Raw genomic sequence first — 17,176 nt, forward strand, 5'->3', positions numbered from 1 at the left:
TGAGCTGGCCTTTTCCCTGAAGAGAGATATTTAAGTTGTTGAAGATTAATAAATTCTAACGTACCCTACCTCATGTAATAATGCAACTTTCAACTCTTACTGCGATCTTCAGCAACAAAACAATCGTATCTGTATGTGTGGACTAGTAATTGCGCATTATATATTATGTTTTCCTCCTTATTTCAAGCTTTTGTGGCAGATAAGGCACTGAGTATTGACTCCAGCTGCTGTGAAAAAAAAAAAGCATTTTCCCATGCAATATTGAAAGAATTTGCCTGATGATCACTTTTCCGTCTTTTAGATTCCTCCATTATGTAGCCGTAGATAGGCAAAGTGAAATAGCTACTGATAATAGACACTACACCAGATAGCTGCGTGGACTATCCTCTACCTATAGCAGGCCTACGTCATTCTGACGTACCTTTCCGGCGAGCTGTTAGACGGCTCTCTGGCTCCGAAGGAACGGCCGCTCTCAATGAGCGTCATTTGTGCAGGCCTGTTCTAGAAGCTTCTCTACTGTAAGATCTATAATACATAAACACAGAGAACAAGGATCCACACGAAACAAGCAGAGATCTAGCCGCTCATCGAGAGAAAAGAACCATCATACATTTTGCCGAAAAGAAACCTACAAAAAGTTTAGCTGCTGACATCGCAACAACATTTAACAAGACGGTAAGTGCTCAGACAGTACGGAATGTCTTGAATAGTGTTGATATTCATGGCAGGTCTTCCAGCAAACACCATATAGTTCCTAGGTAAGCAGAAGTTTGAGTTTGCCAAGGAATATTGTGGAAAGCCATTGGAATTCTGAGACACTGTCATATTCTCAGACGAGTCGAAGTACAACTTCTTCGGTTCTGAAGGACGGAAGAATTACAACAACAACAACAACACACAGTTCCAATAGTAATACATGGAGGTCGACATGTTATGGTTTGGAGGTGCATGGCATCTTCGGGAGTTAAAAATCTAGCCTTTATTGATGGAGAAATGGATCGGTACAAATTCATTGGTGTGTTGCGAGATATTTTGTCCAACAGTGTGCACAAGTTCAGCCTGGATGGGGTCTTCCGTTTCCAACAAGATAACGACCCCAAACACGGAACATACAAAAACAAGAGAATTACTTCTATATAATTCCTCCAGAATTCTTACTCCACCACAGAGCCCAGATTTAAATCTCATTGAGTATTTGTGGTATTATCTTGGAAGAGAAAATGCCGCCCATCTAATAAAGAAGAGATTAAGAGGGTTCTTGGATGTGTCATCTGAAATTTCCCTTAAAACAACGATAAATTTGGTTCATTCAATACCGAGACGTCCGGAAACTGTTATCCGTGCTAATAGTTGTATACAGAATACTGAAAATACATTACAGACACTTGTAATATTATAATACATATTTTTCTAATGTGTCAATACTTTTTTTAAAATCAGAAAATGGATTTTCTTTAGTAAATAATTATTTTGTGTTATTTTTGTTGTAATTTCAGTGAAAGATTTTCAGTTTTACATTACATTAAAGAATAAACATGTTATTTTCTGAAACTTGCCTTTCATACGGATCTTATAAGGAAAATATTGAGTGTACCAATATTTTTGGGGCCAGTGTACATGAAATGTTCTTTACTTACAAGTTGAAGTGTAAGTAATTTCTTCACTGAAATTTGTAGACCTGTGTCTAGCCATTTCAGGATTTCCAGAGCAGTTGGTTGTGGATCACCTATGTCAAAGACAATTTTGTTGTTTTTCTTCCATGTTTCTTTGTTTGTTTTTCTTATAACTTACTTGAAATAATCAACGTAGATTTAACAAAATCAGTAAAGTAAATCCACACTGCTTATGAAGAACTAGCACAGTATAATAACTCAGAAGGACTTTCCTTCTCCTCAAATCGTATGTTTTAGTATGTTATCAACAAGCGCGGGTAACTCACTAGACATGCTTGACTGCAACAGCTGTCAGAGCGAAACTAGCTCATGGTTATTATGATATTACCTTTCATATAAATCTAAGAATTACTTAAAATACATAATTTATTTGCATTTAATGCATACGTATTTTATATGGAGAATACTTAGTTATGTATGCCTAACGTATGAATTATGTGTTTAATAAATTATTATTACTTTTCCGAGTCTCAGTTAACTTTAAAATTACGTTTCTTTTTATTAGCACTACTTGGATCTGAATAAGCCATATGAAGAAATGAACGAACTTAAGGCTAAGAACGATCTGATTGCCAAAATGTCTGCACCTGACTTCAGGAGAAGAATGATGAGAAAGAACTACGGAAATATGTGAGTAAATGAGGAGATCCGTTCCAAACCGAATTATGTCCATTGATGTAATTTTTTTCAGGAAAGAAGAAAAACTGTTTATGTGCCAACTAAGGGAGGTAAATTAAAATACTAAAATTATTAATTACTGGAAGAACTTAATTTATCAGAATAAATTATATTTGAAATCACTTTCACATCAGACTGTCCTAAAATTCAGAAAATATCATGGAAATAATAAGGTTTGACATGAACATAAAAAAGAAATAATATTTTCTTCCTCAGTATTTCTAAAAAATTCAACCAAAGTAATTGTTCAAGTAATAGGTAACACTCCTTGATTTACTCCTATGTAATATTGAATCACAAAGGTATAATGTTCATTAATGTTAACGATCTTGATCAGCTTTCTTTTTTTTTTTTTTTTTTTTCCTGAGAAAACCCTTTCGCGTATATCATGTTCGGGAATTGTACAACAGTAGAACCGACCTTACCTATGCTAGCATGGTACTCGAACAGTGTTAAATCAGGATCCTTATCAATGTTTCTGAATATTGAAACAAGAACTATTGTACATTACATGAATTCATGAAAATAAATTCTCCTAAACATTTAAAAAAATTAATTATTAAAAAATATAGTAAAAATATTATACCGAAGTTCATTTTGTTCCTGTCATGCTGTTTTCTTCTTCACTCTTTTCCTGCTACCTCTGCTATTCTGACCAATAGCCATTTCTTCCTCCATTTTCACGGATATCACATGGACAACTGGACTACAGTGACACTGAACTGACACAAAGGTCGACAGTAAGCCAATACTGTGCAGGAAAACTTGACACGCAACCTTACAATAAAAATAAATTGGTTTTGGACGCTAACAAAGACGTGGACATAATACGGTTTGCCACGAACACCCAGTTTCACGCATTCTTTTCAAGGGGATTTAATACAGTTAGACCTAAACGTACTTCACAGCATGATAGAGCATGTTCAGAACTATACGAAATCATATAAAACTTAATTTCGTCCCTGGGTGGACTTAATACTGTTCCTCAAATTGCTGGTTTAAAAGAGACGTCTTAACATGATGCTCACGCTGGCGACAGTGTTCCTTTATTTAAGACTATAAGGGAAAACAAACATGGTAATTTTCATAAGCTAGGTTTACTATAGAAAATATAATAACCAGGGAACGGATTTATATGGACTAAAAATATATGAAATATGTAAATATATATGTAGTTATTTTTACCAAAATATGGAATTAAATATGGATTTTTACCAAAATATGGAATTAAATATGGACTTAAAATTATAAAAAAATGACTATGTACGTTAAATATTGGTACATTTTAATCAAACTAAACAAAAAATATAATGGACGTACCTTATCTTCCAATGTAGTTTCAACAAAACACAATTTTTATTGTCTGTTACCATAACAATAGGTTACAAACATTTCTTTCAAGTGCTGAAAAGTGAATCTTCTTCTATTGTCTCTGAGGATAGATTTATACTGACTAAAAGAGCGTTCGACGTCACAAGAAGTAACTGGTACATAATTCTATTTCACAATGTCTGCTGGGGATAAGTCCAAGTTAATCTTCACTGTTGATTCACCACTCATCACAGCAACAACCTTTTGTAGTTCTTCATATCCAGGGTTTTTTGAAAGTACAGTGTCCACCTTAGCTCTTACTGCATCTGCAACTTTACCTCTACCACGATTCAGTTGTTCCACAGTACTATTTATAATTTCAAAACTTTCAGATAGTGAAAGGTGCCTATTTTGGAGACTTTTGAGCGTTTTATGATGCATGAAAATGTATGCTGAATGTGAGCTAAGTCATTCTTCACACTTATGTCACAGGTAACTGTTTTCGCAGTATCAATTGAGACTGCATCTTCAGAGTCCAATGCAAGGAGAACATTGTTAATAGAGTCTATATGTTCGGCATAATATTCAACTGCTTCTAGCCATGTACCCCATCTAGTTAAAATTGGCTTTGGTGGCAATGGAATTTCAGGGTACATTTCTTTCAACACGTTAACTCTACTGGGAGCTTTGAGAAATACTTTTTTCACTGATGAAATCAACAAATCTACTTTAGGGAAATTGTCTCTGACCACTTCTGCCACACGATGAAATGCATGCGCCACACAAGTAAAATGAGTCAATTTAGGATATACAACAGATAATGCTTGTCCAGCTTTGACCATATAAGGGGCAGCATCGCTAATAAAGAATAACACATTATCGTACATAATACCCTTTGGCCACAGGATACCCATAGCTTCGTTGAACAGTTTAACTATAGTTTTGTTATTGCACTTTTCTAGAACATCACAATGTAAAAGAATTCGTTCAGAATATTGTTCACTTAACAAACCGATAACTACATTACCAACAAGTCTACCTTCTTTGTCGGGAGTCTCATCAATGGAAACCCAAATTGAACTATCTTTAATTTCATCTCTTATCTTCTGTATTGTCTCATCGTAGATGGATGGAGCATACGTCTTCCTAAGTGTTGACTCATCCGGGATTGTATGTTGAGTATATTTTTCAAGGAATTCCCTGAAGACCTTATTCTTTAGTTTGTAGAGAGGAATATCAGCAGAGATGAGAGAACGGCACAGGTCGATGTTAAACTCAGATCTTACATTCGATGTTGTTGGTTGTGTTAAAAACAATTGTCTCTGCTTGGAATTTAGTTGTTTGTTGGCCTGATGTTTACTAGTTGTAATGTGTTGTTGCACCAGGAACTTTTGTGTAGATGATACTGCACACTGACACAAATTACAAAATAATATTTTATTGTCAGTTGATAAACCATCTTCTTTAAATTCTGAAATGTAACTTGTTAGTTTTGATTTTAAATTGACTGAATGACGTACTTTTGGCATATTTACCGTCTTTATAGTATGATTTACAAAACTGAACCTATGTGTACTCTGACTGGCATTTAACTGTTGAGCTGCACAACTGAAGTCTGTTAAAAATTTTAAATTAAATTAATACAGTTTTGTAACTTACTTTCCCATTGTTGATAGGACTGCTAATTTTCAAATAACTCTGATGTTAAAGGGATTACTGAACATGTGTTTAAATCTCTATTGTTGAAATGTATTTTTAAAAGTTAATGGAATTTTGTTTTGTTTTATTGTTAAACCTAATATAATATGGACTGTTTTATATGAAATATGGAAAATATATGGAAATTAACGAAAATATGTACTAAACTCTAAAATATGGAAAAATATGGAAAATAAAAGTAGGATTTTTCAACCCTACACATTGTGAAACATAAAGATAATGCAAAATATAAATTATATTAGCTTTATAAGTAAATATGTATTTACATATAAATCCTTTCCCTGATAATAACGTTATTTGAATATAGGTATAAACATACAAATTTACTCGTATTTTCCATCTTTCTTTCACGTATATGATACAATTGTACCGGATATGTCAGCTGGCTACAGACCACTGAATTACATGTTTACAGATTCATGTGTAGTGACAAGTTATATAACTTCTTACTTTGGTTTGATTTAGTGGCGCAAAAGAAGAAAGTGGATTTCAAAAGAAGTATTATTTTTCAGAAGTTCATATTATTTTCTCAAAAATAATATGTACTCATAATCTATTCAATCCAATTTATTAAGCCATACATTTGAAAATACACATATAATTGAAAACAGTAAAGTTTAATTAGAATGAAAACACAAAACATTTTGGAACTCTAAAAATTAATGAAAACACTTCACTCTTAATGTATTATTTGTAACTAAATGTAAATAACTTTATTTATTAAAAACAATTTCATATGAATTTATTTTAAGAACCTCATCTACAGAGTAGAAAGGATTAATTAAAAGCCAATTATAAAACCTAGTTTTGAAACTATTGATTGGTAACTTATAATATTGACTGGGAAGCTTATTATATAATTTCATCCCTATGACAGAAAAATTTGTACTAGTTTTATGTAATCTACAGTATGGAATATTAATTTGTTCAGTATTTATAATTTCATGATCATGTATATTGGCTACTAATGAGTAATTGTCTATATTTTGTCGAGTGTAAAGGACTAGGTCATGAGTACATACATACATACATACATACATACATACATACATACATACATACCTACATACGTACATACATACATACATACATACATACATACATACATACATACATACATACATACATCCCGGTAACGTCGGAATTCACAGCCATTGTGACAATTCATATTTACACCGCTTCCATCTCAAAGATGATCCAGCCTGCACATGCCACAGAGGACAACAAACGGTGAACCACCTAAGCTACGAATGTCCCAATATGACAAATCAAAGAACCATCCTCATAAAAGAGATATCGCAAAATGGAGGAACCTGGCCAGTCCCTAATCAGAAATTAACATCCCGGCACCTACGAGCATTTCGAAAATATATTCAATCCATGAACATCTAATTAGAACAAACCATCATACCATCACTAAATAACTCAGCACATAATAACTCTACAAAAAACAGAACAATAAAATAATAAGTATTCCAAAAACAATTGTATTCTATAAATAGCGTCACAAACGTATGTATTTATTATATGATCCCAATTGTAAATATCAAATTGTACATTTTGTAATGGTTGCACGTAATGTTACTACTGTAACGGGGCATGCAGATGTATTCTCAATAAAATAAAAAATACATACATACATACATACATACATACATACATACATACATACATACATACATACATACACGGTGTTTCCGGCTGGTGTTACAAACTTTCAAGGATGATGGGGAAGGGCACATGTATCAATTTGAGATAAGGAACCCTGGTCCGGAAATGACTGAGTCGAAAGTTATAAGCAAAAATAGTTGTGTGGAAATGGAATTGTGATTTCGCACCACGTGCCCTCCTTCCCTTAGCCTTTGGAACAGTCGTGGAAAGATGGTATGGGTCGGATATCTCCTACGAGAGCACTTGTTCCCATTGGCTCATCCGTATTCGAAAATCAGGTCTGCATATTCCGCTCTCGTGTACTCCTCCATTTCACTAGGACTGATCGACTGGACACTGCAACTTGTACACAAACATTGCTGTCTACAGACGTGCATATCAGGACCGACAATGTCCGTTACACATTACGCTATCTGCATTGCTTTAGTGTAGTGTCCTATCCCCACCCCTCAGACAGCGCACTGAATGGAATACTGTAAGTAGACAACGTAAACAACGTCAGATGAATACAGTATGTGTAAGATGTACAGATAAATACACACAACTATTTTTGCTTATAACTTTCGACTCAGTTATTTCCGGAACAGGGTTCCTTATCAGTGGCGTGCGGATCCTATTGCATTAGGGTAGGCTCTTCATGTTTGCATGCTACATAGGTATACAACTTACAATATCTCGAACATATTGGTAATTTGATATTTGATATTATTTTAGTGAGTTCTGACATCAAACCAGAGCAGCAGCCAGAAGGAGGGTAAGAAAACAGAAACCTTCGGAAACTAATGATAAAATAAATTAGTAATTAAATAAATCATACCTTATTTACTTGAAGGTGAACTCCATTCTGCGTTCCTTTTTAGAATACTCCTCAATGACATCGATGTGGAATGTAGGGGATTTTCGGATTTCTTTCAGCTTTTTCTTCTCAATGGACATCAAGGCTAGACTGCTCAATTTTTCTTGCCCTTGAGTTGATCTTTGAAATGATTTAATTCGCTTAAGGGCAGAAAATTACCTCTCAGCAGGTGCAGATGTGCTTGGTATGGTCAAAACCAGTAGGGTCAATTTGTACAATTCGACAAATGCTGTGTGGAGTTGTTTTGATTTTAAATGTGTTACCAGTTCATGAGGGTATTTTCCACGAAACTCCTCCATTGAATATAGGACTGTCAATTCATTTTTTAGACGGACTATGTCAAACATTGCATTGTACTTTACATTCAGCGCATCCAGGGCGGAATTAGGAAAATTTAATTTATAAGACTGAAATTTGGTTGGATCAAGCAATGAAATAAATTCCAACTGAGGGAGATTTCCAAACCTATCTGTAATATGGTTTGTCACATTGTCTATTTTTTCAAAAAAATATTCTCCTGTATTTTATGACATCATTTTCCAGGCATTTTCTTTTTCGCTGCACTTCTTCACATTCGACTTCATTACAAACATCACTCTCTCATAAAATCTGTCTCTCTCATGTAGAACAATACGTTTTGTTTCATTAACCTTTTCTACACAATACAGAATATCCAAATGCTTCGTTTGAGGGATGTTGTACAGAATGTCAGTGTATACAAAGATCTTTGATAACACATTTAGAAGAAATTTGGTCTCAAACTCTGAAAGGAAAGACAAATATCCACGCGCAAGAGCAACAGTTTCACTTTCCCAGTCTGATCAGTTGCTGAGTATATTTTTAAAAAAAGTCCACCAGCAATTCACGGTTATCCTTTACAACATTGACTATTCTGGAAGAGAAATTCCATCTTGTGGGTGCATTTCTTGGAATTATTCTGTTGGAATATTCTGTAAGAGCATGCGCGCGTTTTGTAGACTTGGAGAAGAAGCTACTTAGTCCATTCAATGTTTGAAAAAAGATCCGGCACTCCTTAATACTCATAGCTGACTGAGATAAGACTAGATTTAGGACATGACTGAAACAATGAACAAATAGAGCTCTAGGATAAATGTTTTGAACTTTGGTTTTAAGTCCATTTATTTCTCCAGCCATCACTGCCGCACCGTCATATGTTTGACCAACTAATTTGTCTCTGATATCATAAGATCCCACTATGCCCATTACATGATTAAATAAACCATTCGCGGATCTATCTGCACTCACATCAACGAAGGAAATAAACGTTTCTTGAACCTGTGCTGTCTGGTCATGGACATACCTGAGAGTGGTGGATAGTTGTGATTTATTGCTTACATCGGATGTTTCATCTAAAATAACTGCAACATGCTGAGCCATGGAAATGTCATTCTTAATAGATTCCATCAACACGCCACTGATAGCAGTTATCAGGTCATTTTGAATTCTGTTCGATATGCCCTTAAATGTTGTAGACGACTCTAGATGTTCTCGAAGAGCAGTGTCATAGCTGCTCAACAAATGTAAAAGTTCTATATAGTTGCCTATGTTAAGTGAATCTTCACTTTCGCCATGCCCTCTGAACGGCAGTTCTTGCATGGCTAAGAAGCACGTTGCGTCGATTAGGCGTTTCAATATTTCTCTGTTCTTCTTCACCATTTCATTGTGACGCGCCACATCCGATTTCAATTGTTGATCAAGTTGGGTGTCAATACGAACACTTCCAAAACAAGAAAGCTGAACAACCGAACGCAAATGACACTGCGATCGTTCGTGTTTGGCAATAGCATTGCTGAGATTATTTAAATTATTATAACCCTCTTTCTTCCACACACTTTGTTCGTTACAAAATAATAAGCATGGCCAACAAAATAATTTATTAAGATGACTGCATCCGGTTAGCCAATTAGTTTTCACATATTGGTTCACATTGAAATAACGTAAATATTCTCTACTCTTTTCTTTATGTAAAAACTTTAAGTTCGGAAGTTCCGGCACTGGTCTTCCCCCCACAGTTACAATTTCAACTTTTTCGCTAAATGATCTACAACCGAAAGGCTTTTTAAAAATCTGTTCAATTATACAGTGATCTTCTGCCATATTACAACAATATCGCACTAGTTATATCTCACTTTGTTCAAATAAACTCTATAACACACTCACTTTACCACCAGAAGTTCAAATAAACATTATAATACAGTAATTTCATCACCAAAAGCGCTTTCAATAGCGCCTACCAGCCTAGCGTATTACGGCAATGGACAAGACACGTAAATCAGGGCGCATGCGCCAGCTGTTCTAATGTACTGACTATGAAGGGAAACACTACGCTCACTGCAGGGCCAGGTAGGTTGCGGTGCCGGGAGCTCAACGCTCCAGTGACGAAAGAAGGCGCTAGGGCGAGCACACAGCGGACAATAATTCAAATGCGATGTACAGTACCAGCCAAAAGAAAATGAAAATAGGATGCCAAGCCAGAGTTTGCTGAAATTAATTAAGGACTCTGCAGACTTTCTTAAGTTAACAGTATTACTTTTAAATACAAATAAATTTCTTCCTGTCTGTCTGAAAGTTTGTAACACTAGCCCGGAAACAACCTGTATATGACTGTTAATATCTGTGATTGTTTGAAAAGTGGTCGACAATGTTCAAGATAGTCTGACATAGAATTCTAATGGCTTTCTTTTGCAAAATCAAGACACTCCCAATTTTGCTACCATTTCCCAAGAAAATTAAGGCATGCCGAATTATCGACTGAAAGAGAGAAAAGTAGGCACATCTTAAATAATTTTGAGAAACGCAAGTCAATAATTTCTTTAGTAAAATAACTCCTGATAACTTGTGCATATAGCCTATATTCGATATGTTTTTTTCCCCATGTTAAACTTGAGTCTATAAAAAGTCCTAGAAACTTGGTATAATTTTATATGTTGTCCTTTTTTATTAGACGATTTAGGCTGAAAGTTATGTTGACAGTCTTTTCTTGATTAAGCAAAAAACCATTAGATTCAAACCATGAAGCCATTTGTGAGAGAATATCCTATCCTCAGGAATACAATAACAATGCATAAACGGTGATCTTTTATGAAACTAAATTCTTGTAAATGACCTGATCTCAGTTACTTACTTGGATAATTATTTTCTATGTTCCAGCCAAACTTCAGCACCAAATCAGGATGGATATCTCATTCTCATAAACAATCCAAAGGATAATGAAAATAAAAAGAACGGAGAAAACTCTGAAGACGTAGGAAAACCAAAAGATACCATAACATTACAGCGTCCAGCTGTGGAACGAAAGAATACTTTAACAGAGAAAGATGTTGAATTGAAAACAGAAACCCAATGTTAAGGAATAGCGCGGGTTTTTGTCTTTGAAAGCAGAACACTGACATATGTAGTTTACAATTAATTAATGAACATATTTCTTAAATGAAATTTTCTTAATTTTATTAAGGATACTTGATTGTTTTTGTATATACACCCAGTGACGCACCCAAATTAAAAGAAAAAATTGGGGAAAGGAAATGGGAAAGAAGGAAGTTTTTTAATCCTTTGGAATGTTTGTATCTATTATTGTGGAAAGTGTAATCTTTGAAAGACTTTTAAATAGGTCTGTATGTGAATAGGCTTTTTACAACATACCTTTTAATAAATAAAGCTCGAACTTCCGATAACGTTCGAAGTTCTGTGGCTTTTATTCTGAGCGTGTATGGTAGCTCCAACCTTTCTAGCCGCCATTCACTTCTCAGCTTTGCAAACTGTACTTCTCAAACCACCCACGCTTGACGTAAAGATACAACTATACAGCTTTAATGTTGCTCTGTGATACTATTTATAAATAGCCCCTCAAGCCATATTTCTGGGTGCGCCACTGAAAACACCGCAGACTAATTCATTACTACTATTCGAATGTAATTATCCAAAATTCATACTGCAACTACAATTTTAGAATGTATGCAAAGTGATATTTATTAAAAATTGCAATTTTGTAGCTATATCTTTTCGCATATGAGTCGGTTAGAGTCATAACTCACATGCTCCAAAAATAAATAAATAAATAAAAAATTGAGAAACCGTTATATTTCCTTGTTGTTATCTGCGTAGAACTCGATTCAGAGCTTAATTTTTCACATTTCTTACATGCTGCTTGTGTAAACAGGAGACAAACTTCCGGATTTCTTTCAAAAGCCTCATGATCCACTGGATCTTGTGAGTTCTGCTGCATAGCGCTTCTCGACCAATCACCGATCAGTATTTTCCTCCCGCTTCTCCACTTCTTGTTATGTAGAATAAGGTTGTGGATGAGTATCTTGCATGTGTCTTGTTATAAATGTCTGTGAATTTAGCGGCTGTAATTGAGCATTTTGTAAGCGTAATATTACGGAAATGCACGTATTACTAGTTGGAGAGAGAGGACGACCACGGAAATATATAGCAGCTCCGGAAATAACGAAAAGAAACCAGGCCAAATTAGCAAGGTTAATATTCTTTTCTGATTCTGCTTGGCTCCTATTGATGTATTAGTAAATTAAGCAGGGCCGAGCGTTTCATCACAATTTTAATATATTCAAGATCTACATATATGTCATTGATGGTGCCGTGAATAGTAATCAATTGGACAATACTGGACGTATGTGCGAATTGATGAAAGCAGATATTAATCTTGTGATATAAAGGAACGTAGTAACGAAAGTTTGAGTTTTGATAAAATTTATAATCAATATTACTTTTGTAGGTTGTAAATTGAAGAGTCGAATCAAATAAGGGGAGAACACCCCTTTCTAAGAAAATTTAGTTTTTTCTCGTCTCTAGAATGTTGTGTCATAATTGCAATAACTTTGGTAATAGCTTAGCCCACTGGTATATAAATTTCCACCATAAATTGTCAGACTGTTCTGAGAATACCTAATTTCCCTATTCAAAGATTTGTGACTTATTCTTCTCTCTGACTGGTCCCCTCAATTTATATTGTACTATATTATTTTGTAAAATGTACTCATCTAAAGAATTTAATAATTAGAAATCTATTCTTTTACATTTAATTTAAAATATGCTTGAGGTAATGTTCTTGTGTAATATTTTAATTTGTTACTGTCAAATCCCACATGATCCCAACTGTTACTTTCTAAACTGACATGTTCCAAACGGAGCACTTTCAGAACACTCAGGATCCAAAGGTCATTGTCAAAACTCGTATGATCCATAATTTAAAGCTAAATAACTTTTACTCCTGTGTAAATAAATAAGGTTACAAATCTGAATAGCAGTTTTAAATCATTGCTCTTTCATTTATTAACCTTTACTGTGAAGAAAATGGGCTCGGAGTATTACAAATAGCCTATGTTTTCCCTCATTTGTGAAAATTTTCATTTTTGGAACAAGTGAGTAATGACTCTAACCGACTCATATAACACACACATACGTCGATGGGAAAATACTTTACATGCATATTTTTTTATATTTCTACAAAAGTGTATAATCTAAGTGATATATATTTTAAACGTAGATTTATTAGGAATGAAAGAGGAAGTTTGCTATACATTATATATTGGTACTGGAACAAAACGTGTAATTATATTATTAGTTATTATAATTACGTAAATTTGGCAAGCCTACTCATAAATTTTTCTTTGTGGGATTCGATAACAATTTGAGAGTTGGGAAAGTAAATAGCATTGTATAACATTCTTCAAGCGACAGATTTACGAGATTTACAGATAAATTTCAGGTTAAATATTGTATAAATATGTATGAGTATTTGCATATCTTATTTTGCATGCTTATCCAGTTTCCATTGTTACTGTATAGTGAAAGTAAGTCCAATTGTAATATACGAAATATTATTACATTTTGCACTTTGTGTCATGGTAACAAATCTAGGAGGGAAAAGATCTGAAAAATAAAAGATCCGAAAAACTCTGAGTAACATTAAGTCAGTCATGTTCTATATTAGAGAAAGAAAAAAGCGAATGGAAGTCCTCCAAGAAATTATAATACAGTATCAGCGAGAATAAACGCGCCCTAATTGGAGCGTGTGTTACTGTATTTTCCAGTATGTTAGTTTTATGTTATTAGTTTAATAAAATGTCAATGCTATTGATAATGATTGTTATAGTCTATTAGCAACATATGGGGCGCTCAGAGCACAAGGGAATCAAGTCACAAAAATAAACTTTTCAGAAAATTAAACTTAAAATCTTTTATGTATAGTTAATTACTCATTAAAAGTGAGTGTGATTTTAAACATCTGCACCACTGCAAGGATTGTGAGGACATGATTCTTTTATGCTCTGAAAGTAGCCTCGTCTAAGGTATATACAGACGAAATATCTCCCAATTGACCAAAAGTGGACTTGATTCCCTTGTGCTCTGAACGCCCTATTTTTTTTTTTTTTTTTTTTTTTTTGGATAATGTAGTGAATTTTCTCTAGGACGAGAAAACGTACAGTGTGTACTTTAATTCAATGATACGCAATTTTGCAGGGTTACATTATGATGTAGAATATAAAAGAAATTAAAATGAGTCACAAAGACAGTAATAATGCAAGTTACTGTGCACCCAAGCGTCCAGTCGTATCGGAAGGAGGCTCTTACTGTCGCTATTAGAGAGCTGCAGAACAGCGCTTAGAACTGGTTTATATTCGATCTGTCGGAGAAGAACCGGCGAGGTTGAACATCCGACAGGTCGGAGAACAACCGGCGAGGTTGAACATCCGAACGAATATCCGAATTTCAAGCGATTGTGCGTAACGTTTTGCTGGCTAGACAGAACACAAAGCGCACTTCACTATACAAGAACTCTGATGACATTTTCTGATTACACAAATGGAGTAACAATTGAAGGAAATTTACTTTTCCCCAATTTAAAAAAAAACGTTAGCTTCAAATAGGCCTATAATTGATTGGACACTTTGGTAGGCCTACATTTATCGTCATAACTAATATAAAATCAACTAGTAATAATAAAAGAAATAAACGTAATGCAAGGATGAAATCTGACATGTAAACAAATGCAAGAAGAAAATAAATTACAATTACTTACAAAATAGAAGAGCAAATAAGTACACACTTACTAGTGTAACGTCCATACTTTAAACTCAAAATGCATAGGTTACCTCTAAAAGAGTAGTTGTTAATATAGCCTATGCCTTTTAATTATTCTACGTGGATGTATTATTATTTCATTAATAAATCACTTTTAAGGAAACTATTTCGTTTATATGACGTCATTCCATTTTCGACCAATGAAGTGTAATGAAATTTTGAATTCCACCAATCATAGTCAAACATCGCGATAATTTTTGCAGCTAGATTTATCGCTATCAATTTATCGCATGGTCGTTCTTTTGTTTGGTCAGTGTTGCCGTTTCCCCATAAATTGATGAGCATGAATCCATTAAGATGCATATACACTGTTAAACTGTTCTTTCAACTTTACGCATTCAAGCAATGAATGTAGGGGAGACTGTTGTACCTTTAGCATAGTGTACCTTTGAACATTTTTTGTTTTTAATTTTTCGTTACTACCTAGAGGACTCAAACTGAAGTAGATTGTAGAGAAAGCTGCTAAGTAGCCCTGGTCGTAGTTTCGGTTTGATTTATTGCGAAGTGTGAGTTCTGTGAACAAAACAATATTTTTAGTACCAAAAGTAAACATTTCGTTCATTGAAATATGTTTTCTAACACAAAACCAGATTACATTTGTTACTATCCATCAAGTACAGTGTGCTCCCTATTATATGGTGAGTAATAACATATTTTAATTTCCATGATTTATTCGAATCTCTAGTTTTGGGAGCCGTATTTGTTTAAGCGTGCACCCACTTGTACCTTTGTACACAGAACATCTTGTACCATGGAACATCTTCCAAGGTGCACGATACTATCGGTTTTTGTCTTTCTTTTATTTTAAGATCATGTCACGAAGTAAGTCTGGAGTTAAGAAACCTCCAATTGATCCGGATGTCTGGAAGAAAGCTGTTGAAGCAATTCTTGCTCCTCCAGGAAATATAATCGAAATCAGAGAAACCTGCTGTGGTTTATGATGGCAAACACATTTTACATTTGATTGTCAGTTCTTACAACTGTATTCCCACCTATATTCCATGTGTTTCAACTTACAAGAGGGTATGTTCTAAGGTACATGAACCTGTTGTACCTTTGAACATACCGGTATTACATTTTATTTTTTCCAGCCTTAATAGATGTGTAGAACAGGAAAATACATACAGGAAGCTGTGAAAGAATCTTCAATAATTATTTAAAGCATTTTTTAATTTAAAAAAATGCCATTTCCCAAAATTAAAAAAAATAAAATGTGAAAAATGTTTAAAGTTACAACAGTCTCCCCTAAGATTGATTGCTAATATTAATTAATATATTTATACAGTTAAGACGATGTTCAAAACGGCGCACCATGTAGACACAAGATCTTCGTGCATCTTAATTGAACGTATTACGTTTTAAACTTGATCATTTCAATATTCTTCCCAGACTGCATGCATGCGCGCATGGAAAATTAAACTGTGTAGATGCAGCTTTAGTCCCATTACACACTACACCGAGAATGCGTTTGTCAATCTATGGAAAATGCTTCCTGTGGCATGGAGTAAAGGTCGAAATAAGGCACAGCTGACACATGGTCCCGCGCCCACAGGTAACTAACCTAACTGTAACCTATAAAATTTGTATTATGTGAATGAAATAAAACAATTAATAGAAAGATGTTTAAATTTATGTAACAACAGCGCATATCAAATCCAAAGACCTTGTATGTTATATACAAGGTCTTTGATCAAACTGCCTTCCATATGGCGTAATAAAATACGTGTTTTAATTAAATTATCTATAAACAAATGGCTTCATTATGTATCAACCAGCGAACTAGAAGTAGAATATAAAGTGGCGTTCACGTCTGTATAAGTGCTCTTGGTGGTACTAGCTTGAACTACCGACCGCCATGTTTTAACTGGTCAGCTCGCTTTAGCAGAAGTAGACGTATAAGCACGAGGAGATTTTTAAATCCCGTAATTAAGATGCCTATTGTGTGTTCTACTTATAACTGTAGCAATCGAAGCGACAAAACAAAGAATATGTCGTATTTCAAATAAGTAGTCTGTCATAATTTGCTATTATTATTATACGTATAATAACAGTTATTGATAGAAAGTTAGAAAGATTCTGTAACGTGTTCATTGTTTTTACAGATTCCCACTCAAAAATGATTTGTTAACTAAGCAGTCGGTTT

The 17,176-nt window shown here is 34.3% G+C and overlaps 1 protein-coding gene across 1 annotated transcript in view; it reads left to right on the forward strand.

Moving 5' to 3' along the window:
• LOC138696222 (mast/stem cell growth factor receptor-related protein Kit-like) overlaps nucleotides 1–14,032 on the forward strand; it is a 222,736-nt gene extending 208,704 nt beyond the window's left edge. The window contains exons 24-25 of the mRNA XM_069820880.1: nucleotides 2,179–2,303; nucleotides 11,080–14,032. Coding sequence (XP_069676981.1) covers nucleotides 2,179–2,303; nucleotides 11,080–11,278 — 324 coding nt within the window. The 3' untranslated portion in view covers nucleotides 11,279–14,032. The remainder of the gene's footprint in view (nucleotides 1–2,178; nucleotides 2,304–11,079) is intronic.
• The last annotated feature ends 3,144 nt before the right edge of the window (nucleotides 14,033–17,176 follow it).

Source organism: Periplaneta americana, chromosome 3 (genome assembly GCF_040183065.1).
Source record: "Periplaneta americana isolate PAMFEO1 chromosome 3, P.americana_PAMFEO1_priV1, whole genome shotgun sequence".
Lineage (NCBI taxonomy): Eukaryota > Metazoa > Arthropoda > Insecta > Blattodea > Blattidae > Periplaneta > Periplaneta americana.